The sequence below is a fragment of the Hyaena hyaena genome, unplaced genomic scaffold, assembly GCF_003009895.1.
Source record: "Hyaena hyaena isolate Hyena2069 unplaced genomic scaffold, ASM300989v1 scaffold_9, whole genome shotgun sequence".
NCBI classification, from domain to species: Eukaryota; Metazoa; Chordata; class Mammalia; order Carnivora; family Hyaenidae; genus Hyaena; species Hyaena hyaena.
In genome coordinates this window covers 8,336,835-8,359,457 of record NW_024080641.1, presented here as the reverse complement: position 1 = coordinate 8,359,457, position 22,623 = coordinate 8,336,835, and the positions used below count along the sequence as shown (strand labels likewise).

Here is a 22,623-nt window from a genome sequence, read left to right as displayed (position 1 = left end):
CTCACGCTGTCTCTCTCTCTCTCTCCTAGAAATAAAAAAATAAAGAAAAGAACTTTTAAAAACAAAACAAAACAAAACAAAACAAAACAAAACAAAACAAAACAAGGGGCTCCTGGGTGGCTCAGTCAGTTGGGCGTCTGACTTCAGCTCAGGTCATGATCTCACAGTTCATGGGTTCGAGCCCCGTGTCGGGCTCTGTGCTGACAGCTAGCTCAGAGCTTGGAGACTGTCTTTGGATTGTGTCTCTCTCTCTCTCTGACCCTCCTCTACTCATGCTGTCTCTCTCAAAAATAAATTTTAAAAAAGCGTTCAAAAAAAACCTTCACAGTAAATCCCTCGGGAGCCTGGGTGGCTCAGTCGGTTAATCATCCGACTTTGGATTTTTTTTTTTAGTAACTTCAAATTTTATTTAGAGAGAATTGGGGAGAGGCAGAGAGAGGAGACACAGAATCCGAAGCAGGCTCCGATGCAGGGCTTGAACTCCTGAGCTGGGAGATCATGACCTGAGCTGAAGTCGGATGTTCAACCAACTGAGCCCCCCAGGTGCCTCCAAGATTTTAAGTAATCTCGACACCAAATGTGGGCCTCAAACTTAGAACCCAAGATCAAGAGTTGCACTCTCTTCCAAAGGAGGCCGCCCGGTGCCCCAGTGGGTTCATTTTCAAGGGCATGTGCGTGAACAAGGCACAACTGACTGTGCTTTTTACGTGTTCTTCTAAGATGACAACTTCTTCCCTCCACTGTGAGTCAAGGTCCCTCCCACCCTACTGCCTGCCACGCCCCCCCAACGCTCCAATCCACAATTGCAGAGCGCCCATCACATGGCATTGTTTACAGTAGCTAAAAATTAGATTTTACCTTTAAAAGCAGGTAAATCAGGACACGTCCCTAGATGGCGCGCAAGGGGCAGAGGCGGCAGCTGTGGGTGCGGTGTGGCACACAGCGCTGCATTGCACGGGGCATTTCCTTACAAGCAACACTCGGGACGCCTGGGTGGCTCAGGTCATGATGTCACGTTTGTGAGCTGGGCTGTGCTGTCCCCTAGGCCCACTTCATGTCCCCGTCCCCCTCACTGCCCCTCCCCAACTCCTGCTCTGAAAGCAGCAAACCGTTCAGACGCCACATTTTAGGAGGGAAAGAAAAAAGACCAAAACTCATTGAAGGGACTGGGGAGACTTTCACCTTTGATCTTTCTCAGGTCTTCATTTCCAACCTTATAAAAACAAGTTGCCACTTGGCAGGATTAAGGCTTTTGGTTTGTTTTTCTCAACGTTTTGGAAGTTTTTCGGCAACATTTACTTTTTTTTTAATTTCTTAAGTGTTTTTATTTATTTATGAGACAGCGTGATCAGGGGAGGGTGAGAGAGAGAGGGAGACACAGAATCTGAAGCAGGCTCCAGGCTCTGAGCTAGCTGTTAGCACAGAGCCCGACGCAGGGCTTGAACCCACAAACTGTGAGATCATGACCTGAGACGAAGTCGGACGCTTAACCGACTGAGCCACTCAGGTAGGTGCCCCTGGGCAACATTTACATTTTAAGGGACTCTCCAACCAGATTCGGCTTGTGGGCTTGTGTGGGCAGGGCCCTGGCAGAGGGCCGCCTGCTGCCTGGCTCCCCCGGGCTCCCCCATTCCTTGGCGGACCAGACCCCCGCGGCCTTCTGGTTCCGGACCCCAGCAGAGGGCCAGGCGGGAGGGAAGCAGACACACCCTGGAATGCTAGGAAGCATGCTGTGTATTTTCCAAACAATTTTATTGAAATGCGCCAAGAGTACACAGGCAGCACAAATGTATGAACAGGAAAAAAAAAATCACATGTACAATAATTTTTTAAAAAGTGAAGGTTAATCTTGGGAGATCTCAGTTCCCCTTCCCTCCCCCTCCAGACTTCCAGCGCTTCCATTATGCTTAAGCCTACTAACCTAGCATTTAAAAAAAGGAATACAGGAACTTTTGCAAAAAAACAAAAACAAAAACAAAAAACCCAAAACAAAACAAAAACCAAACAAACAGCATAAAGGAAAGAAACGTTTTCCTGCTCAGATGGGACTCTTCTGAGGCACCTATTAGGAGGCGTGCTGAGCGGTGGAGAAACACAACTTCAGGGTGTAAGGGTACGGCCCATCTGCGAGAGAGAGAGAGAGAGAGAGAACAGAGACACTTGTGGGGACCCCTCTCCAGGGCTCTGACGGGACGGCCCAGCCCCGCCCCGTCTCCACCACTGCAGCGGGACCGGTCACGGCCGCTTTTCACCCGCGGGCCAGAGCAGTCCCCTTCCTGGGTACGGAGCCAGCTCCAGCAACAGACACTGCTGGCTGTTTACCGGCAGCTTCTGACGCACTGAGTGCCACTCCCGAGGGGATAGTTGGGGTTCAGCGCCAGGCTGGCAGGGCGGGTGGCGGCCAACAGCCAGGCTGGCCCTCCCACGGGGACCATCGGGCCAATCTCCTGGCAACCAGGTTCCCCTGCCCGTGTCAGGAACGGTGAAGAGATTTCTGGGGCCCTATGTCGGTGGCGGGAAGGGCGGCTCTGGCCTGAAGCCGGCCCACCGTCAGCCTGGAGGGGCCGGCTGCCGGACACGCAGGTACTCACTGGGGTTCTTCATCTGGTAGTGATTCAGGAAGCCCAGAGTCTCCAGGGCGTCGCTCTTAGACTCCCACTCCAGCAGCCCGGAGGAGCTGCGCTCACCTGCTCACGGGGCAGAGGTTTTAGGCTGGGCAGGAGGCGGAGGCGGAGGCGGGGCCGGCCGCCCACCCGCAGCCCAGGCCCGGGGGCGAGGGCGGACCGGTACTCACTTTTGCCTGAGAACACTTTCACAGAAGACGGTCGCTTCACCCCCAGCTCGTCGCAGATCTGCAGAGATGCAAACCCCGTTGGGACACAGGAGGGCCACACGGCAAGGCGCAAGCGGCCCGGAAGGGGAGCGCTTACACTCTGACTGCAGCGTTTCTAAGCTTTCATCACACACACGCTCTGAAGTGGCCCCGTGGCCCAAATAAGGCGAAGACACACTCCTCAGACTCCGTTTTTACCAGAGTTAACCATCATCATTACAGTGTTACTGTTACGTTACCAAACAACGGAGAAACCGCTTTTTAAAATCCCCATCTACGGCCACTCGGGCGGCACTAAGCAAATGTTTGCTGAACCGAATGGCCACGCGTGAGGCCAGGGCAGGGTCTGAAGTCCGTCCCTGCCGCTCAGCCCCGCGCCCCTCCCGGCCCGGTTTCCTCAGGCCCGGCCCTCACACGAGAGCTCCCCTCCAGTGTTATCTGGGTCCCGAAGGGCCTGACAGGGTGGATGTTTGAGGCTGGACTCTGACCACTGCACGGTGTCACTCGGAGGAGGAAACTTCCAGAGAAGCTGCCGCCCACCCCTGCCTGTCAAAACTGCACACTGAGTCTGGCGTCCTCCTCGGCCCGTCTATCCTGATCCCTGCCGTGACCCTGGTACCCAAGCTGGGGCCTGGCAGAGCGCGGGGCCTCCACAGAGACCTGCTCAAAGTCTGAAACAAAGAGCCCGTTAGGACGGCCGTGGCACAGCACCCACCTCAAAGAAGTTCTCCTCGGTCACCTCCAGAGGGGCGTTGAAGAAGTGCAGCACGTTGCTCGGGTGCTGGATGCGGTTCTTGGCCGCCTGCTCCGGAGTGGAGAACCGATTGTTCCTGGACTCGCTGAAGTCTTTGTAACTGCACGACCCGTCTTCCAGCCCGTATGACTGCCCGGGCATGATGGCCGGCTGCTTGGAGACGCTGCAGCGCCGAAGGGAGCCCTCGGTCAGCCCCCGAGCCCCGCATGGGGGCCTCGCTCCACAGCCGAGGTGAGGCCGGCGCGCTTTCCCCCCTCACTGCTTCAGCTGAGCCCCAGGGAGCATTCCCACAACACCCCACTCCTGCCTGGACACGCAGCCGGCTCTCTCCCAAGCGGCCCGTCCCGCTTCCCTCCTTCGCAGCTCCTCTCCGACACTCCTGAGCCCGCATGGGCGAGGCACCTACCAGACGTTCAGCTTCTGCCCGAACATGAAGTTGTTGTTGAGGTGAGTGATGGCCCGGTCCACGGCATAGCCATCAGCCATTTCCACCATGGCGGCCCCCGGCTTGCTTTTCATAAATTTCACCTGGAGGACGGCAACCATGATCAGCGCCATCAGCCAACCTCCAGGGAACCCCCCCCCCGGGTCCCACCCGTTCTGAGTCACTTAAACGCCATAACTCCCGGCTCCGGAACGAGGCTTCCATCTCCTCACTTAGGAATAAGGTTTCGGGAGAACTGAGCAGCGGGTCTGACCCACAGGAAGTGCTCAGCTCAACAGTGCGTTTCTAACGTCAGTCAGGAGATGGTCCCTGGGCCTATCACTTAACGAAGTATGACAAAAGCCAGGGGACATGGCGAGAAAATAAAACGTCAGGCTCCTGGCTCTCAGCAGAGACCCAGCTTCTGATCCTGTTCCCCCACCCCGCCCCTCCCCATTCCCTGCTCACGCATGAGCGCACACTGTCTCAAAAATACTTAAAATTGGACACCTGGATGGCTCGGTTGAGTGTCTGACTTTGGTTCAGCTCATGATCTCACAGTTCGTGAGTTTGAGCCCCGTGTCAAACTGGGGCCTGCCTCAGATTCTGTGTGTCTCCCTCTCTCTGCCCCTCCCGTTCTTGCTCTTTCCATCTCTCAAAAATAAATAAATGTTAACAAAAACAAAACAACCTTGAGGGGCAAAAAAAAAAAAAAAAAAAGAAACCGTTTCTGTGTGTGTGTGACAGCACTGAAGACAGTAAAACAGAACAGGCACTAAAGCCCAGTTCTGTTCCCAGGCTCTGAGCCCTGCTCCCATGTGAAGGTCTGTGAACCTGGGCAAGTTATTCACCCTCCGTGCCTTCATTCCCTTCTTCGTCTAATTGATGATTCCAGTGAAATGCAAGTTACTACGTGCCGAGCATTTTTAATAGTGCCTGACACACAGGAGGAATGCTCAGCCTGCACCAGCCGCTGCTGCTTTGATGTGTGGGCTAGGCCGCGCTACAGGCTCAGGCAGAGGCACGAAGCCAGCTGGTCAGACGTGAACCGCCTGGTACACAGGCAAGGCAGGAAGGCCCGGTACTGCCAGATCATCCTAAGTTTTCTAGAGAGAATCCTCGCATGGTGATCTCTAACTACGTGAAGCTTTATAAATCACGCTCGTGTAATATTGAGTAGCAGTGCTTCTGTGTTAAAAAGTCCTGGAGTTAACACCCCCCCACGGAGAGGGCCAAACAAAATGTCTGCAGCTGGTCCCCTGCTCAACTGAGCTCCCCTCTCGGAACCAGCTGGCCCCTAGCCAGGCTCCGTCTCCCCCCGTAAGAGCTTGGGCCTGGCAGGTCTACAGCGAAGCCACGCGCTGCACGCGACTCACCTTCTCCACGTTGCCATACAAGCAGAAGACATTGAAGACCCGATCACAGTTCATCTTAGACTGGTCCAAGCCATAGACCATGAGCACAGGGCTGTCGGCGTGGGGGCCATACTCGGGTGGTGGGGGAGGGGGTGGGGGGTGCCCATACTGGGGGCCGTAGCGACTTGGGCCCCGGCGGTGACCCCCCACGGGCGGGCCCATCCTTCTCCCTTCGTAGTGAGGTGGGGGGGGCCCGTAGCCCTCATCATGGTAATGGCTGTGGTACCCACCGTGGGGCCCTCCTGGGGGGTGGGAAGGAAAGAGAGGGAGGGCGGGTGAGAATTTGCGCGGCGGGCGGCGGGCAGGGGCGCATGAGCCACGGGAGTCCACGGAGGGGAACCCCCTGCCCTCACCATATTCTGCGGGGTGGTCTCCCAGGAGAGGGGGCTGTCTCTGGCGTTTGTTAGGGTTGCTGCCAGGGTCACCTGCGGACAGAGAAAACAGTTAAGAGCCGAACTGGGCACAAAGGGGGTCTTCCCTCCTGACTAGAGGCTAACCTCGAAGACCTCCAGGTGCTGCAAGCCTTAGGCAAAGCCTCCCTTCCTTGAGCTGCTGGGGCCCCCCTTCCTGCGGCCTGACCCCGGGTGGGCCTGAAGCCCAAGGCTCCAGGCTGGGGCCCACGTCCCGTCCCCAGCCCGTACCACGCAGCTGGTTTCCTCTCTCTGGGAAAGAGGCGGCCCGCTTCTGGGCTCGCTCTCCCCTGCCCTGGCCTGAAGGGGAGGCCCGGCTCTCGGGTCCCCTGGGAAGCCCTGCAGAGGCTATGGAAGCTGTTAAGTCACGGAGGCCGACAACAGATCTCTGCAGCAACTCCCGCTGAAGGGAGGGGAGCAAAGAGCAGGAAGACAACCGAGGAAGGGCAGGTCAGAAGGAAGATAAAATCCGGCCCCCAAAGTCCCAAGGTTCTAGAAGCGCTAGGCCCACCCAGCTCTCTAGGCCCACCTTCCTCGACCCTGGTCTGCCCACAACCCTCTCCCCCCTCCACTCCACCCCCATCACATCGGACCCCGGGAGAGGGGCCGTAGGCAAGGACAAGCAGGGCAATAGGAGAACCAGTTCAGTTGAGCAGTCGCATACAAGGCATCGACATTCTCAGACCCGGACAATGGCGCAGATCCACCCCAGAGCCCTCTGCACTTCAGAGTCGCCACGTGACTTGAGCGCTCGAGTGCCGGACACTGTGCTGAGCGCTTTACAGACATCGCCGCTTCTGAAATTCCTCACAACAACCCTATGAGGTAGGTGCTGGTGCAGCCCCATTTTACAGATAAGGAACCCGAGCACTTAACTTTTAACTGAGCAGTTAAGAGACACAAGCTGGCCCAAGGTCACAAGGCAAGTTAGCAGCTGAGCCAGGATTTGAACCCAGGTCTGGCAGACTCCAACACCCACGCATCGAGACCACTGCCCTTTCCTGCCACCCAGCCTGGGTTTCGTTTTCAACAATCAGTCATTACAAAGATGGAAAAGGGCTACTTACAGCAGAAGTACAGAGTACAATGTCCATTTGTCACAAAAAACAAATCTGTATTTTCTCTTACCATTGGACGCTTCAACAGTGAGTTAGCACAGTTCTGAAAGATGGCGTCCCATCAAACATACACTGCGACCCTGCATCACATGGTTTTACAGTCATAAATACAAGTTACGGCACACATCCGCTACAAATCTTTTCTTTAAGAATTGTTTTTTTTTTTAAAGTCAATGCTTTTAATCAAAAATGGCTCACAGATGTTCTCTCCTCAGAAGATACCAGAAAAGTGGAAAATAAAGGTGTATGAAGTGGGTAGTGTCCCTCCGTGTTGTCACCTCCTCACATTGTGTGCTGCAGTGCGGTGGTGCGGTGCTTCTGGCTGTGTGGCGCTCCGTGTGCGTGTCTCCTGGTTGTGAAGTGTGCCGGGGGCCCCACTACGCCCGCGCTGTGGCCTCGGGAGCGCGCCCGGTTACCCGCCAGCAGGTAACTGTGTACCTCTGAGCTGTTTGGCTGTCTGGTTTTAGGTCTGGTTTTTTTTTTTTTTTTTTGATTTTTTTTTTTTGTTGCTGTTGTTGTGGTTAAGTTTTTTTTTTTTGGTTTCTGATCTCCAGTTGGTGCAGATTATGTTGGCAGCCGATGACTGCGGAAAAAATAAAAATATCAAAACAGAAAAGAAAAAAAAAAGGCCCTCCCCAAACCAAAGGACTTAAAAAAAAAAAACAAAAAACAAAAAACAACCCACATGGCGAGGAATGGAGAGAGGATCCTATTGTCTTGGAGGCCCATGGAATCTACTTCAGTCTATGAAACGTTCTCCGAAAAGAGCGCCGCTGGCTGGCTGGGAGAGCTCTGTTCTCTGTGTTTCCTACTTCTGTGTACATTCTCGGGTTCAAGTTTGCTTGGATTTTGCCTTTTTTTTTTTTAATGTTTAATAAAAAGCAGTGTCTGCTGCCATGTTGCGTCTCTTTCTCTCTTTGTCTCTGTCTGCCTCTGTCTCTGTGCTTGGAGCTGTTCCGTGGAGCACGGTGTGGTGTTCTTGATGTAGTGAGCTCAAGTCTGCGGCTGTTTCTGGGGACGTGGTGGAGGCTGCGTGTTCTGTTCTCTCCAGGAAGAGCTAGTGGTTCCTACCCTGTGTGTTGGTGGGCAATGTGCAGAGGCGGAGCCGCTGAAGTACGGTTCCCGAGGGGTGGCGAAGCACCGCCTCACTCCAGGTCCCCTCATCGGCTCTCGTGTTTGGCCCCCAGCCTCAGGGCGGCCAAAGCGGAGAGGCATCGAAACCAATGCACAGCCGGCCCCTGCCACTAGCCCCTGCCGGTCTGCACATCTTCTATTTGTGTTCCTTGGAGAAGAAATGGTTGGTTGCCATGTTTCTGTTAGCGGTCATGTAATGCCATTGCCCGCTCTGGTACATTCACTCGGTCACCAATTTGCCTCTGATCTCTGGAGGGGCAGCCATGCCCACAGCGCCCATTGTGAGGGTCCTGGGGAGAGTCTAGCCCACCCTGCCCATTGCTTCCCAGCCGCGAGGGCGAGCAAGACGGGCCTGCCTGGGAATGGGGGCCTTCGGCCTCCCAGAGCCTGTTGGAGGTCAGCGACCAGCCTCCTCCCTCAGCCCGCAGCCTAGTCCGACGTAGCAGACCAGGACACACAGAGACGGACGGTCCCGCTGAGGGGGTGCGGCTGGTTTTCAAAGGCACTCCTCCACCTCTCCCTCCTATCCAAGGCAGACCATTCTTGACAGATTCTAGAAAGGGGGTTGTCCATTTGGGCCCCCCGCAGAGATGTTGAGTCCCCTCTACAAGTGAGGGGAGGCATGTCCGCCCTGCTCCAATCCAGGGTGTCTCACCTCCACAAGGTCAGCTTGCTCAAAGGCTCTGCTCCAAGGGCCCAGGAACCCTCATGGCCTCCCGGGCCTGCTCCCCCCGCCTCCCCCAGCAGGCCCTCTCCATAGCGGAGAGCAAGAGAAGCCGTCCTGGCCCAGTGAGAATGGAGAGCTGATGACCCTGAGCAGGTCCCAGAAGGGAAGCAGCAGAATCCATCTGGGAGCTGCCGCCAGTTTACAAGCCGCCGCCTTGCCCTGTGCTCAGCTGAGGACCTGCTCCCCACCCCGTCCAAGCCTCTGCCTTGGCTCTGCACCCTCAGCCACATCGAAGGGCCCCCAGCAGCGGCTAGAACCTACAGAGGCCCCTTCATTCACTGTCTCCCACTGGGGTGTCTTTTCCGAGACCTGATCGCCCCCCCAGGCCCTCCCATGTCCACAGGGAGCCCAATGGCATTACATAACCCTGAGCCCGGGTCTATGAAGTGCACTAGTCAAGTGAAGGCAAGGCGGGTGTGTTTAGAACAAAGTGGCCATCAGGATTACCTTGTCCACTGAGATTGGGGTTTGTGTAGTCCCAAGTGTCCTGATCGTTCTTGAATACATTCAAGCGTGTAGGCTGCAGGGACAAGACACAGCTTGAAATTAGCCAGGCCCCGGCTCCCCTGGAAGCCGACAAGGGGCAGTCATTTCCAGAACCTACCTTTGCATATTCGATCTTCAGAGTGCAGCAGCCCGAGTAAATGTCAGCCCCATTGAGTGAGGCTTTGGCCCGCTGGGCACTCTGCACAGAATCAAATGTGAGTAAAGTTAAGGAAAGCCCTGGGATGGGTGCTCTCTGGGAAGGGCTGCAAGCTGGCCCAGGAAGGGAGGACAAGGAGCACTGAAAGACCACATTGCACATGCGCTCTACACGTGTGCTCCCTGCCCTGTCACTAGCCGCCTGCACGAAGACGGGCTGGAGGGCTGCCTGGGCGAGTGGCCACTGTCCTGAGTTCCCCTGTCGTCTGCACTCCCAGCCCAGAGTGGCTGGCAGCCCCCACTGCCACCACCCCAGGCTAAGCCACTTTCTTTTTTAGCCCAGTCCTCTCCCTCTTATGCCACGTGCTGTGATCAAAGCCGATCTTAACACATCAACCAGATGATGCTCCCGCCTCGGGACTCCATCAGTGGCTTCCCACTGCGTAGATGCCCTGCTGACCTCTTCCAAGGCCTGCAGGAACCTTCTGCTTCCGCCTGCACCAAGCTCCTGCCCACCTGAGCACCTCTGCACGAACCAGTTCCTGTCTTGGAACACCAGCTCCTACCTCCTCACAGAATTAGATACACCCTGTCAGGTGTCCTGGTCACTCCCTGCACCCCACTTCTCCCCCACAGCACTTGACCGTGAGCTTTCGCGTACGTCACAGACTGCTTATGAACGACCCCTCCCATCAGACTGGGCACGCTCTGAAGGAATGTGGCAAACAGCAGGCACTCAAGAAGTTCCATGCTGGTTGAAAAGACAGAACATCCACCTCAAAAAACCTCCCTCTCCCAGCAAAGGATATTCCACCATGGCCTGGACGCCATTCTTCCGGAAAATAACAATTCTCTGGACGGGGCCACAAGGATTGCAGATAGTGTAAAGAACATCCTGTAAGAAGTACATGGGCAAGATGAAAGGGCACCGGTAGGTCAATCTGCCTCAGACAAGGGGACAGGAAGGAAAAAAGGACGATCTGACAGAAGCATCTAAAACAAGGCTCGCTGACACGCACCGTGGTGATCGAATAGATCGGGTTCAGGATGGTAAAGAGAAGCACGCTGTTGACGCTCCGGGAGTCATCCGAGTCCCCGGGGCGGGAGATCTTCTGGCTAGTAGAGTAATTGACGAAAGCCGGGTGGCCAGCGATGTAGATTTGGTTGTCGGCTGCGTAGTTCACGGCGTTGCAAGCCCCTAGAACATCTTCAAACTCCACCAACGCTTGTCTCTTTTTCGGCATTACTACCACATAACTGGCAGAGAGAACACAGGCTTCAGTCCTTCCAGAAGGCAGACAAGAGGAAGATGTTCCACTTTCTGTGAACTGACTCCTCTCTCACGACTCCTCTGTACCTCCATCACGTTTTCCTGACCTGAACACCCAACACCCGAAGTGGCACAACAGATGAAAGAGCCCGCATCACCTCCTCTGAGAAGCCTGCCTTCCTGAAGCCTCCTCCCTGGACTGAGGCAGCTGCCTTCTACGGACTCCTGGACTTTCCTATCACAGTGCTGACCACTCTGGGTAGGTGGCTGTCTGGGAGAGGCCAAAGACAATCTCATTTGCTACTCTATTTCCAGCACCTAAGGTGTAACAAATACACTTAATAACTATTCGCTGAATGAGAGAATGCGGACTAGAAACTCTAGAAACTATAAGGGGGAGTGGGGGGGACATGAAACTTACTAAAAATCTGGCCCCAACTAGGACAGCCAAACCCAAAAGCAGAGGGGGGACCAGGACATAGCCAAAGGACCCTGGGCCAAACTGGCCACACCCCTTCCAACCGAAAACTAAGAACGCACAGGAAGCTAAGAAGTTGACTCCTCTATGTCCACCCCTGGCCTCTGAGCACAGTACCTGATGGGTCCAAATTCCTGCAAGGCCTCCACAAGGTCAGCTTCCACCACTCCGTCGATCAGGCCCCTGATGTGGACAACTGGGGAGGCAGGGGTTTTGTGGGGGTCATCGTAGTTCTCCTGAGAAAGGAAGCAAGAACGTAACTTTGTTTCCTGCTGTACGAGATAGTGGCCCGCTGCCGTGGGTGCTGCTGGGGCCGCAATCGATGAAGCGCTTAAGTGTCATCGCACGGCAGACAACAAAGGATGGCACTGCACAGATCGGCCCAAAAGGGTTTGGTGCCGGCTAAGTACAGGCCCCAGGGGGTGGCCACTTCCCTATGGCTCCTACTGCAAATGGAAAATGAAGCATGTCCCCTACCTTACCTTCCTCCTAGAACTTCTCTTCCCAGCGGCCAAGAAAACAGGGGAAGGACTGGGGTGGAGAGGGACAGTAGTTGCAAGAAGCGCTCCAAGGGTCCTCTGCCACAACCCGAATCAGAACACCCCCTCTGCGCCTGATGGTCTCTCTGCCCTTTCCCCAGTGAAACGCATTGCTTAGCCACGCATCACTGCTCCCCACACTCACCCCCAGGTTCAGTCACAGCACAACAGCCCGTAACCCAGGAGCTGTGAACGCCAGGGCAATCTCAACTGCCTCAAGTCTTTAATAACCCACCAAAATTTGTGTTGGAAAACACTGCCTAGGCCAACCTCAAGAAAAACAAGACAAAAAAGGTCCCTCTGAAAGAAAAAGAAACTCCAACCCACATGGCTATAAACCAAGATCATTCCCTTCCAAGAACTATCTTTCCACCCACACACAGAGAGAAGCCGCTGGGAATCATAAGAAAAGTAACTTTCCCCGTGTCTCCTGGGCTCTGGGCCCAAACTCCTGTCTGGGCACTGCCAAGCAGAAGCCCCTGGAACAGGGGCAGAATTGGATCCTATTTCAGGAATGAACCACACAGACCACAGGAGGCACACCCGCCTGATGATGGCTAGCAGCTCAGCAGTGTGCAGTTCCACAGCCTGGAAATTCGAATCCTAGCCCCCCCCCCCCGCCCAGCTACAGGATCTACACAAATTCACCTCATCTTTACAAGTCCAGAAATGTAATACCGCCCTGTTATCTCATACCGAGGTCTTGAAGATTTAATTAAGGAATTTTTTTAAATGCGTGAAAAGAGGCCAGGCACAGATTAAACCACTAGGAAATCACAGCTACAGATCACCATGAGAGCCTGGAAAACCCTGCAAATGGCCGAACGGGAGAGGGCTTCAGGAACTTGCAGGGAGGAACTGGGCTCCAAGCCAGGAGGAACAAATGGTGGTCCTTTCCGACTACGAGACCGAAAACTTAACTCTCACCCTCAGGGACCACTTTGGTTCACCAAATCCAACCCTAACTGCATCCAGTTAACTCCCGGAAATTGTAAGCTAACTTGTGGCGGTTCCAAAGTTTATTTAATTCCCAGACGGCTAAAAAGACCTTTCACGAGCTTTTCTTCCGGTGTTCACCGCCCACAAAAATGGGGACACATTCTGTTCTGGGGGAAGAGCCTCAAATAAAATCAACTGCTCTACTGAGACCAACTATGACACTATATGGATTCAACAGTGATCGGGCAGAATTCCCCACTCAAGCGCGGAAAAGGCCACCGCCCACCCATTCCCGCTCACGCGGTGCCACCCCGCCCACGAGGCCCAAGCAGAAGAAGTGCGCTTGCGCATGAGGGCCTTGAATTAAACGATAAAGGGGGAGGAAAAAAAAAAAAAACGGCCGGGCCGCGTGCCTGGCCCCCACACCCCAGCCCGCGGCGCCTGCGCACTGCGCCGCCCGCAGGGCGAGCTACTTCCTCCGCCTCCTACACCGCCCCCCCACCCCGGCTTGGAGTAGCGCGCACGCGCAAGCGCCTGTCCTCGCGCAAACCCCGCCGTTTGCCCAACGCCTGCCCCTCCCCCACCCCGTCACAGCGCGAGGGCCTGGGCGCGTGCGCAGAGGCCCCCCCACCAAATGAATACCCTCAAGGTGGAAATTTTTCCCTCCCTTCTCGGCCGTCCCTGGCGCCTAAGACCCTGGCCTCACCCCGCCGCCGCCGCCCGCCGCCCCGGCTCCTCCACCGCCGCCGCCACCGCCTCCGTGCTGGTCGCCAGCGTTGTCCGTCTTGAGCCGCTTAGGGGCTCGGCCGCCCTCACTGCCGCCGCCGTAGTAGCGGCCACCGCCGCCTCCGCCGCCCGCCGCCGCCATCTTCACCATCGCTCCCGACCGCCTCCGCTGCTCGTCCGGCTGCTGCCTCTGCTCCAGCCGCCGACGCCGCTTCTCCGCCCGGGGCAGCAGCCTCCGCGACATGGCGGCGCAGAACCCGCCTCCCCCCGCCTCTCATTGGGGGAGGGACACGCCTGTCACCCGCCGCCCCCACCCGATAGGGGGAGCCACTGGTCCCGCCAAGGGGGGAGGGGAAGCCTCTGCACGCCTTGCACGCCTATTGGATGCAGCCCACGCCGTTCTGCAGGAGGGCCCGCCCTCGTTTGTCTGGGACACTCCTTATAGGCTAGCGCTTTCTGCCAGTCATTTCGCCAACCCCGCCGCCTTAAAATAAACTCCAATTTGATAGGTCGGATTTCTGGCACGGCCTGCCCTCCTTTGGAGCACCTGATAGGAACGGCGCTCCCCACTCGCCTGAACAGCCCCGCCTTCTTTCCACTTTCATTGGCTTCTTCACTAATCCCTCAAACCGAAACGTCTTAGTCTTCCAGTCCCAGCGACTACCTTCCCGCGCCACTTGGCAAGGAGAAAAGGAAACCCCTCCCTTTTGCCACTCTCCAGTGGTTACTGCAGGTGCCCATCTTCTTCGTCTCTACTCGATTAGTCAATGAAAGGGTCCCCTCACTAGACAGTAGGACCACCGGTGGGCTTTGATTGGGTGAAAAAGGGAAGCCCTCCCCAGGCCGGTAGGCGCTCTTTGGTGCAGTCAAGGAAAGGATCCGAAGCGAGAGCGCAAGCGCGAACAGGCTTTCTGACGTCTCTGGAGGCGGGGCGACCCTCTCAACCGGCGAAGGCCTCTGACCACCCCAAGCATTGATTAACATGCCGCGGGTGGGTAGCGCCCGAAGCCTAGATTGAGACAGAGGGGCAGCTGCCAGTACAGCTCTGTCCCCGCCACTACCTTACTACTCTCCACCTCGAACCTTCACAGTCCCGGAGGAATTGCCATAACCCAAACTTAACCTTTGCAGGAGAAAACCATTTGCTACTGCTGTCTTAGGACCCTGTCAAGTTCGCGGGTTCATTTCACCGCTCCACCTCTATATTCGGCCACAATAGTGCCTTTCCGTTTGCGCACCTTTCGACCTCTGCCCGTGCACGTCCTTCCCTCTAGAACACTTTGCCCACTAGTCCTGCCGAAGGGATCACTCCTCTTGTCCGTGCGGCAGTCTCCGCTCTGAAAGGCGTTCCTAGTCCACACCAGCCCTGCCTCCGGGCCTGCCCTGTGACAACCCCTGACCACTCAGGCCAGTGGTTTCCACGCGACAGTCCTGACCTCCCTGGCTTGCAACAATCTGGGGACTCTTCCTGCGTGGAAGTCGTGCGGGGGCAAGGGAGAGCCAGGTCCTTGGGGCGTCCTGAGGTTCTACGCGTCTCTTCCTTCCTTGGAGACGGGGTAGGGAGACCCCGAGCCGGAACTTAGGGGCAGGGCCGGAGGCTGAGCCGGGATCGCGCCTAAGGCTCTAATGTTACGGGGCTGACTGCTGCAGGTGGGAGACGCTGCGCTTACACAGGACTGAGTCGTGGAAGTACGGGCGACTGCCCCAAAGATGCTTCGGAACATTCCCAGTGGGTGAAAGAGGGTTCCCGAAATAGGAGCCCTCGTGGAAACTAAGTTTGAAATAGGGTCAGTGGCACTAAGAGAGTGAGACAGGACTGGTGGGTCCGCGGGGTTGGGAAGATAAAGTTGGGAGTGGGCTGATGGGGATCTAAATCAGTTCCCGGTCACACCGGGAAGCTCCGAAACGGCCAGCCGAGCACACCGGGGGGCGGCGCAGCTCCTCCGACACGTGATCCGCGCGAAGGGAGCGAGGCGGGGCGCGTCCCACCGAAGGGCGGGGTCGCGAGGTCCCGACGTCAGAGGAATGCGGTGGGGGGAGGGGGGAGAGGGGCCCCTCCCCTCCCCGCCCCCGCGCCCGGCCCGTACGCCCCTCGCGCCGTCGCGCGCTGTCGGGACGCGGCGGAACAGTCCTCGGCGCCACACGTTCCGGGATCGCTCGCCGGCGGGCCCGCACCCACGGCGGACGACCGGGCGGCCGCGTTATCTGCACCGCCTCGCTCCCGGCCTCCGCCCCTCCCCCACCCCTTGCGCTCCGGCGGCGGGCGGCGCCTCCCACCCATCCCCCTGCACCCCTCCCCGACCCCTCGCCCCCAGCCCCTACCAGCTCGGCGGCGAGCCTGGCCGGCCGTCCGGGATCGGAAAGAGAGCAGACACTGGGAAGTTTTGGGGGAGGGAGGGGCGGGCCTTAAAGGGACCACGACCTCTTTTCAGCCTGAAAAAAAAAAATACGGGGTGGGGGCGGGGGGAGAGATCGAGAGTTGCTCCGCGGTTGAATGGTGGGAACGACGCCAGAAAGGAATGGAAAGACTTCTGTTATGAGCCCTCACAGGTTACGGCTTCGCGTCCCGTCTTCCCCAAACACCCAAACCCCTTATCGCCCCCTCCACCTTCCATCTCGGAAAGTCACGCAGTTGTTTGGCAGTGACGCCTCATTCCTCCTGGTCAGCCAAGTGTTGTGTTAGTTGAGGTTAATGTTGGGGCGCCCACTGTACAGTTGAGGAAATGAGCTCAGAGGACGCCAGCGACTAATCCAGAAACCCTCCCGCTTGTAGATGGTCCTAGCGGGCTTTGCCTGCCGCTAAAGACGAGTAACCACCGCACTGCAGTACCTGTTGTGGTTCTGGGGGCTGCAATATGCAGTGGCGTTTAAGGGCACAGGCGCCGGGGCCAGACTGCTGACCTCAAAGATGGAGGCTGCCCTTACAACTCTTGTGGCCTTGGGAAAGTAATTTAGCCTTTTGGGGCCTCTCTTTTCTGATCCAGTGGTAATAGCTCCTGCCTACTAGGGTGGTCTTGAGGAATGGTGAGAATGTCTGGAAGCAGAGGGGCCGCAGGCCTACCCCCATTACACAGATGAGGTAAATTGAGGCTCAGGGACAGGAAACACTAGTTGAAATACACAAGGAAATATAGTCACTCCCTTAACACCCACAAGAAGTAATCTGACCCTCTTAGGCCCATCCGTGCTTTTCCCACCTGTTCTTGACTCTTTCTGTTCATCAAATGCTCAGAGCTCATTCCTGACTTTGCACCGGCTCCTGCCTCTGCCTAGAATATTCTCCCAGATCTTTGCTCCTCATCAGACAGCCTGTGGCTCAAACGTCACTTCCAGCATTAGCCGCCATAGGCTGTTAAAACCATGGCTCCCCATTTATCTCCCCCTTTTTTTTTTAATGTTTTTTATTTTGGGGAGACAGAGTGTGAGCCCAGGAGGGGCAGAGAAGGCGCGAGACACAGAATCTGAAACAGGTTCCAGGCTGGGAGCTGTCAGCACAGAGCCTGCCAGACACAGGGCTCGAATCCACAAACAGCGAGCTCATGACCTGAGCCGAAGTCTGAAGCTTAACTGACTGAGCCATCCAGGTGCCTCTTTTTGCCCTTTTTATGAAGATCATTTCCTATTCATATATATAAAGAGCTGTTTCACTGTTTTCTGTTTTTGCTTCTAGCAGTTTTATGAGATAACATGTGTAACTTTGCTTAAAACCTGTAATAAAATACCGAGATAGCACCCAGCTTAACCAATAAAATATCAACAGCATCTTGGGGTGCTCTCCATGTCCCTATTCAACCACATCACCATCTCTGCACTCAGACATAACTGCTATCCTGAATTTTGTCTTTATAATGTTCTTGCTTTAACTTCTGATTTTACGTATTCCAGAGCAATCTATTGTTCTATTTTCCAACTTTCTATCTCCCAGTAGTATATTTTTGAGACTCATCTGTGATGATAAGAATACTTTCTTTTGTTCTTTCTATTTTAGAGCGAGAGAAAGGGTGAGTTGGGGAGAGGGGCAGAGGGAGAGAGAGAATCTTAAGCAGGCTCCATGCTCAGTGCAGAGCCCGATGTGGGACTCGATGCCACGACCCTGGGATCAGGAGTTGAGCTGAAATCAGGAGTCGGATGCTCAACCGACTGAGGCCACCCAGGCGTCCCCCAAAATACCTCTCAGTTAATTCATTGCTGTGTAATATTCCATTGTATGGATGTACCACAATTTATCAATTACTGATAGCAGGCATTTGGGTGGCTCCTCAATATTTGTTTCTAAGGAAGAAATGCTTGGTCTAGCTACGTCAAGACAAAGGCAGAGTGGTATTTGGGACAGAAGTCAGCCATGACCAAAGCTGAGAAGGACTGTTGCCATCGGCCTACAGAGTTGCTCCCCTGGAAGCCATTTCACCCCTTCGTGATGATGTAGGGGGACTGTGATGGCCCGGGAAGTGCCTTTTTGGTTCTGACTTGTCACCGTGTTGATTTCTCACAGACCTTACCCACTTTGAAATCGTAATCTAGCCACTGGGAGACACTCCCCGCGGATCCCCCTTTCTTGCATTGGCTGTCTCTTTCTTCCACTATAAAATAAATCGTAAAAGAACAGAAAACAAGGATTGAATGTGACACATTTTTCTAGAACTTGGCTCCCACCAGACATGGCCTCCAAGACCTAAGTCTTTCCTGGGCTGACCAAGCTTCTTAACCTATCTCCTTGGTAAAAATCAGTGATGTTAGGGCTGTCAGTGCTGTTAAAAATAAGGAGGGATATGGGGCACCTGGGTGGCTTAGTCGGTTAAGCGTCCTACTTTTGCTTAGGTCATGATCTCGCGGATCGTGGGTTCGAGCCCCGCGTCGGGCTCTGTGCTGACTGCCAGCTCACAGCCTGGAGCCTGTTTCAGTCTGTGACTCCCTCTCTCTCTGACCCTCCCCTGCTCACGCTGTCTCTCTCTCTCTCTCTCTCCTAGAAAAAAAAAAAAAGTTAAAAAAAAAATAAGGAGGGATAAAATTAGAACATGCAGAGACACAGTGTCAAAGTTGAGACTTTTCTGAGGTGCCCAGAACTAGCATTTTCACCCAAGCCATGATTTTCAGATGTCCTAAAGCTAGCCTTTCACCCGTAATGATCGAGTTCCTTCTAGCAGGGCCGTTTCTTTTGTAAAGGAAGTACAGGTTTGGGGGGTGGGGGGGTACTGTGAAGAAGAACAAAAAAGAAAAAGAAAAAAAGCAAGACTTTAACCTTCTAGTGTTGTCTTATGCAAATAGGTGCGAGTTTCCAGGGCTTATAAGTGGGGGATCGTTGGCTCACGTGTTCACCTTCCGCCAACATTATTGGATAATGTCAAATTGTTTTGGACACACTCTGTGCTATCTATTCCTGCTAGCGGTAGAGGAGAAGGGCTCATTCTTTTTAACGTCTGGAGAGGTTTCCTCGGGTGGATGTCCCGTAAGCTGTCAAATGAATAAGCACTGAATTTGTTCCCAGGCTTCTGTTACCACCAATACTGGCATAATGACCACCCTCCGGGGGATATGTTTGTTTCCACAGAGGCAGCGTCTCTCTGATATCTGCCTGGAAGTGCTGTTCCAAGAGAATGTACATTGTATTGTATTGATTACTCTATGATTATGTTTATTATGTCTTTCTTTCTTTGGGTTTCTTCTGCTGTTCTCTGTCAAAACTTCTTACGCTGGGAAAGCTCATTAATGCAAAGTTTTTCTTCTTTTCCAATATAAGCATTTGGGGATGATGAGGGAGCGTGGGGCGAGCTGAGGACAAAGTAGAAGCTAGCATACCCCCCTTGCCCCAGGCGGGGTGTGTGTGATATTCTTCTGCAGCTCCTGGCTGCCTATGGACAAAGGAAAGGAAAGAAAACAAATGGCTAACGGATAAAGATCTCAGTCATACAGGATATGGGTGTCAGTCTACAAATGTCTTGGTAATTTACAAGAAAAAGGCAATCCTAGAGCGCCTGGGTGGCTCAGTCGGTTGAGCATCCGACTTCGATTCAGGTCATGATCTCATGTTTTGTGGGTTCGTGTCCCACGTCGGGCCCTGTGCTAACAGCTCAGAGCCTGTATCCTGCTTCAGATTCTGTGTCTCCCTCTCTCTCTGACCCTCCCCTGCTCACACTGTCTCTCTCTCATAAATAAATAAAAAGCATTAAAAAAAAAAAAAGGCGATCTTACCAACAGCCTAATCTCCAGGTACCTATTGACTCAGTTTCCTTGAGCCCCAACATCAGCCCTCCTTAGTGATGTGGGGAATGAAGGCAGGAAGGAAATGGCAGGTAAAGTTAAATTTCCTCATGGCCTGCAGGCCATTGACAAATACTTAGGCAAATAGAGGGTAGAACATTTCTCCAGGAATCCCCTACTGTCCTATCCTAATGTTAATGCCTTACTAGAGGAAAACAACCTTAGCCTAATAATAGCAAGGCCTCAGGTATCTGAAGAGTCCTCTTTAGCATATCAAAGTCCCTCTGGAGGCCTCCGTTTTGACTTTATCTCCCCAACTTCGTAGTATATAATGAGCCACTCTTCATCCCCCCAGTGCAGCTCTTTCTGCCCATGGGTCCTGTCCTCATGCTTTAATAAAACCACCTTTTTGCACCAAAGACGTCTTTAATAATTCTTTCTTGGTCATTGGCTCCGGACCCTCCGACCATCACCCCACCCCCCCCCAAAAAAAAAAATCTCATCATGGCTATGACTTTCCCTCTCCATGCTGATTTAGCTGCATCCTCCAGTTTTAAAATTTCCATCCTAATTTCTCACAAGCAGATAGGGTTTCCAGTTATCTTTTTGTTGTTGATTGCTAAAATAGTTGCCAGTAGGGTGCCTAGGTGGCGCGGTCAGTTGGTTAAGCATCCGACTTCAGCTCAGGTCATGATCTCAGTGTGAGTTTGAGCCCCACATTGGGCTCCCTGCTGTCAGTGTGGAGTGTGTTTGGGATCCTCTGTCCCCCTCATTCTGCCCCTCCCACATTCACTCTCCTCAAAAACAAATAAACATTAAAAAAATATTTTTTTAAATTTTAATATTTTATTTATTTCCGAGAGAGACAGAGACAAACAGCCTGAGCAGGGGAGGGTCAGAGAGAGAGCGAGATACAGAATCCAAACCAGGCTCCAGGCTCTGAGCTGGCAGTCAGCACAGAGCCCGATGCAGGGCTCGAACCCACGAACTGTGAGATCATGACCTGAGCCGAAGTCTGATGCTTAACCAACTGAACCACCCAGGCGCCCCTAAAAAAATATTTAAAAAATAAGATAGTTGCCAGTAGACACATTTTACATTTCGTAAGACTTCTCCAAATTACCCTTTATTAACACCATAGCAATTTGAGTTCCCATCATTATTATATAAAAACACCTGTCTTGCCGCTCAGAAACACTGCAAAAGTTTTTTACATTTGCATTTTTAACAACCTAAGCAGTAAAGGCCGGTTTGTGTCTGTTTTTAGTAAAAGCTAGTTTTAATTTACATTTATTTTCTCTTTAAATTTTTTTTAAACATTTATTCATTTTTGAGAGAGAGTGAGACAGAGTGTGAACAGGGGAGGGGCAGAGAGAGAGGGAGACCCAGAATCCAAAGCAGGCTCCAGGCTCTGAGCCATCAGCACAGAACCCACGAACTGTGAGATCATGACCTGAGCCAAAGTCAGATGCTTAACCAACTGAGCCACCCAGGCACCCCTACATTTACTTTATCTTATTGGAAGTGAGTCGTGTGTGTGTGTGTGTTCACATGCCATTGGAACCGCTGGGGAGGAAAAACATTCCAGGCAGAGGGAACACCAAACGCAAAAGCCGTGAAGAGAGAACTGAAGTGTGACTCAGTTGAACAGCAGTGGCATGTGTGAGAGGAGACGAGTTCAGAGAGGTGATGGGGACAGGTGTGTGGCATCCAGTGGGACATGGCGGCTATGCAGACTCTGGCTTAAAAAAAAAACCATGAGAGGGTCCCCCCAGAGTGACAGGGGCTGGCATGGTCACCCTGATGTGGCTGGTGCCTTGGGTTCCCGTTGGAGATGGCTTGTTCCGAGGACATGGCACACGGGCGCCTGGAGGCAGTGGACTCTGTCCTGCGGGCAGTGCTGTGCATATGAAGCCCTGTGCGGTTTCCCCAGCCAACCGATCCCAGGTGATTTGGGCTGCGTTCTTCGGCGCAACTATATTGTTCTGGATTCTCTAGTGCTTTTGGCAGGACTCAGAGGCTGTGCTGAGCCCTTTTATACTCATGTCCTTTCCAGTGGGTAGCTGCAGAATTCGGTATCCTTCCTGCTGACAAAGACCGAGAATGTAGACCCAACTTTTTCCAAGAGCCAGGTGAGAATTTTAAGAAATTACAAACTTCAGGGGGCCTGAGGGGCTCCGTCAGTTAAGCTTCCGACTTCTGCTCAGGTCATGATCTCACCTCTCGGGAGTTCGAGCCCCGCCTCGGACTCTGTGCTGACGGCTCAGAGCCTGGAGCCTGCTTCCCATTCTGAGTCTCCCTCTCTCTCTGCCCCTCTCCCTCTCACGCTGTCTTTTACTCTCAAAAGTACATAAACGTTAAAAAAATTTTTTTTTAATTACAAACTTCATAGTTACATTAAAGTTGTAAGTCAAAGCGTTTTGATCGAGAATGAAAAAAAAAACCAGAACAAGATCAGATTAAAAAAAATTTTTTATTGAGATATATTCACTCTTTTAGAGAATACAACTTAGCGGCTTTTATTCACGAGGTTGGGCAATGATCACCACTGTCTAATTCCAGAAGTTTTTTGATCACTCCCCAGAGAAATTCCGTATTTTTTAGCAGTCACCTGCCTTCAGCCCATAGCAACCACTAACCTGCTTTCTGTCTCTCTGGATTTGCCATATAAATGGAATCATAAAATATGTGACCTGTTGTGCTCAGGCTTCACATATGTTACGGAATGTCCTCCTTCCCTTTTTGTGGCCAAGTAATATTCCACCGTGTGGACATACCACATTCGTATTCATCAGTTGAATACAGATTCTCCATGACTTCCGCTCCCAGCTCACTGTCTTCCAAGCAGCCTCTCATCATTCTTCGTGATTTCTATACCCGCGTAGGTGACCCTCGGACCATCCTGCCCTCTGGGCGCCTAGACCTCGTCTTCTCCTGTGAACTTGTCCTCCTCCAGCCCCTCCCACCATGGACACACCTACACCTTGTCTCAGTAACCGAAGCCTCTTAGAACCTC

The 22,623-nt window shown here is 53.7% G+C and overlaps 1 protein-coding gene and 1 long non-coding RNA gene across 4 annotated transcripts; both read right to left on the bottom strand.

Annotated features, from left to right (window-relative positions):
• Positions 1–1,733: 1,733 nt before the first annotated feature.
• Positions 1,734–15,789, bottom strand: HNRNPL (heterogeneous nuclear ribonucleoprotein L). 3 transcript variants are annotated; one of them, XM_039247488.1, is made up of 13 exons: positions 13,390–13,668; positions 11,323–11,441; positions 10,477–10,714; positions 10,267–10,352; positions 9,420–9,516; positions 9,263–9,335; positions 5,780–5,851; positions 5,388–5,668; positions 3,994–4,115; positions 3,549–3,750; positions 2,795–2,852; positions 2,592–2,687; positions 1,734–2,124 (listed from the first exon to the last, which is right to left on the bottom strand). In XM_039247488.1, the coding sequence occupies exons 1-13, from the start codon at positions 13,651–13,653 to the stop codon at positions 2,066–2,068; spliced, it is 1,767 nt and encodes a 588-aa protein (XP_039103419.1). In that variant the 5' UTR covers positions 13,654–13,668; the 3' UTR covers positions 1,734–2,065. The 3 variants fall into 3 exon arrangements, with proteins under 3 accessions (XP_039103419.1, XP_039103428.1, XP_039103413.1); XM_039247497.1 differs by lacking the exon at positions 13,390–13,668 and adding an exon at positions 15,732–15,789 and having other exon boundaries at positions 5,388–5,851; XM_039247482.1 differs by having other exon boundaries at positions 5,388–5,851.
• Positions 7,481–9,256, bottom strand: LOC120242051. The gene is made up of 2 exons (XR_005531007.1): positions 7,640–9,256; positions 7,481–7,537 (listed from the first exon to the last, which is right to left on the bottom strand). It is a non-coding gene; the product is annotated as an uncharacterized LOC120242051 (long non-coding RNA).
• Positions 15,790–22,623: the final 6,834 nt, after the last annotated feature.

Coding starts and splice junctions, on each gene's coding strand:
- HNRNPL (XM_039247482.1), bottom strand. CDS start 13,653: ATGTCGCGGAGGCTGCTGCCCCGGGCGGAGAAGCGGCGTCGGCGGCTG. Junction 5,852..9,262: donor CCCCAATCTCAGTGGACAAG/GTAATCCTGATG, acceptor CTCTGTCCGCAG/GTGACCCTGGCAGCAACCCT. Junction 3,751..3,993: donor GGGCAGAAGCTGAACGTCTG/GTAGGTGCCTCG, acceptor TCGGCGCTGCAG/CGTCTCCAAGCAGCCGGCCA.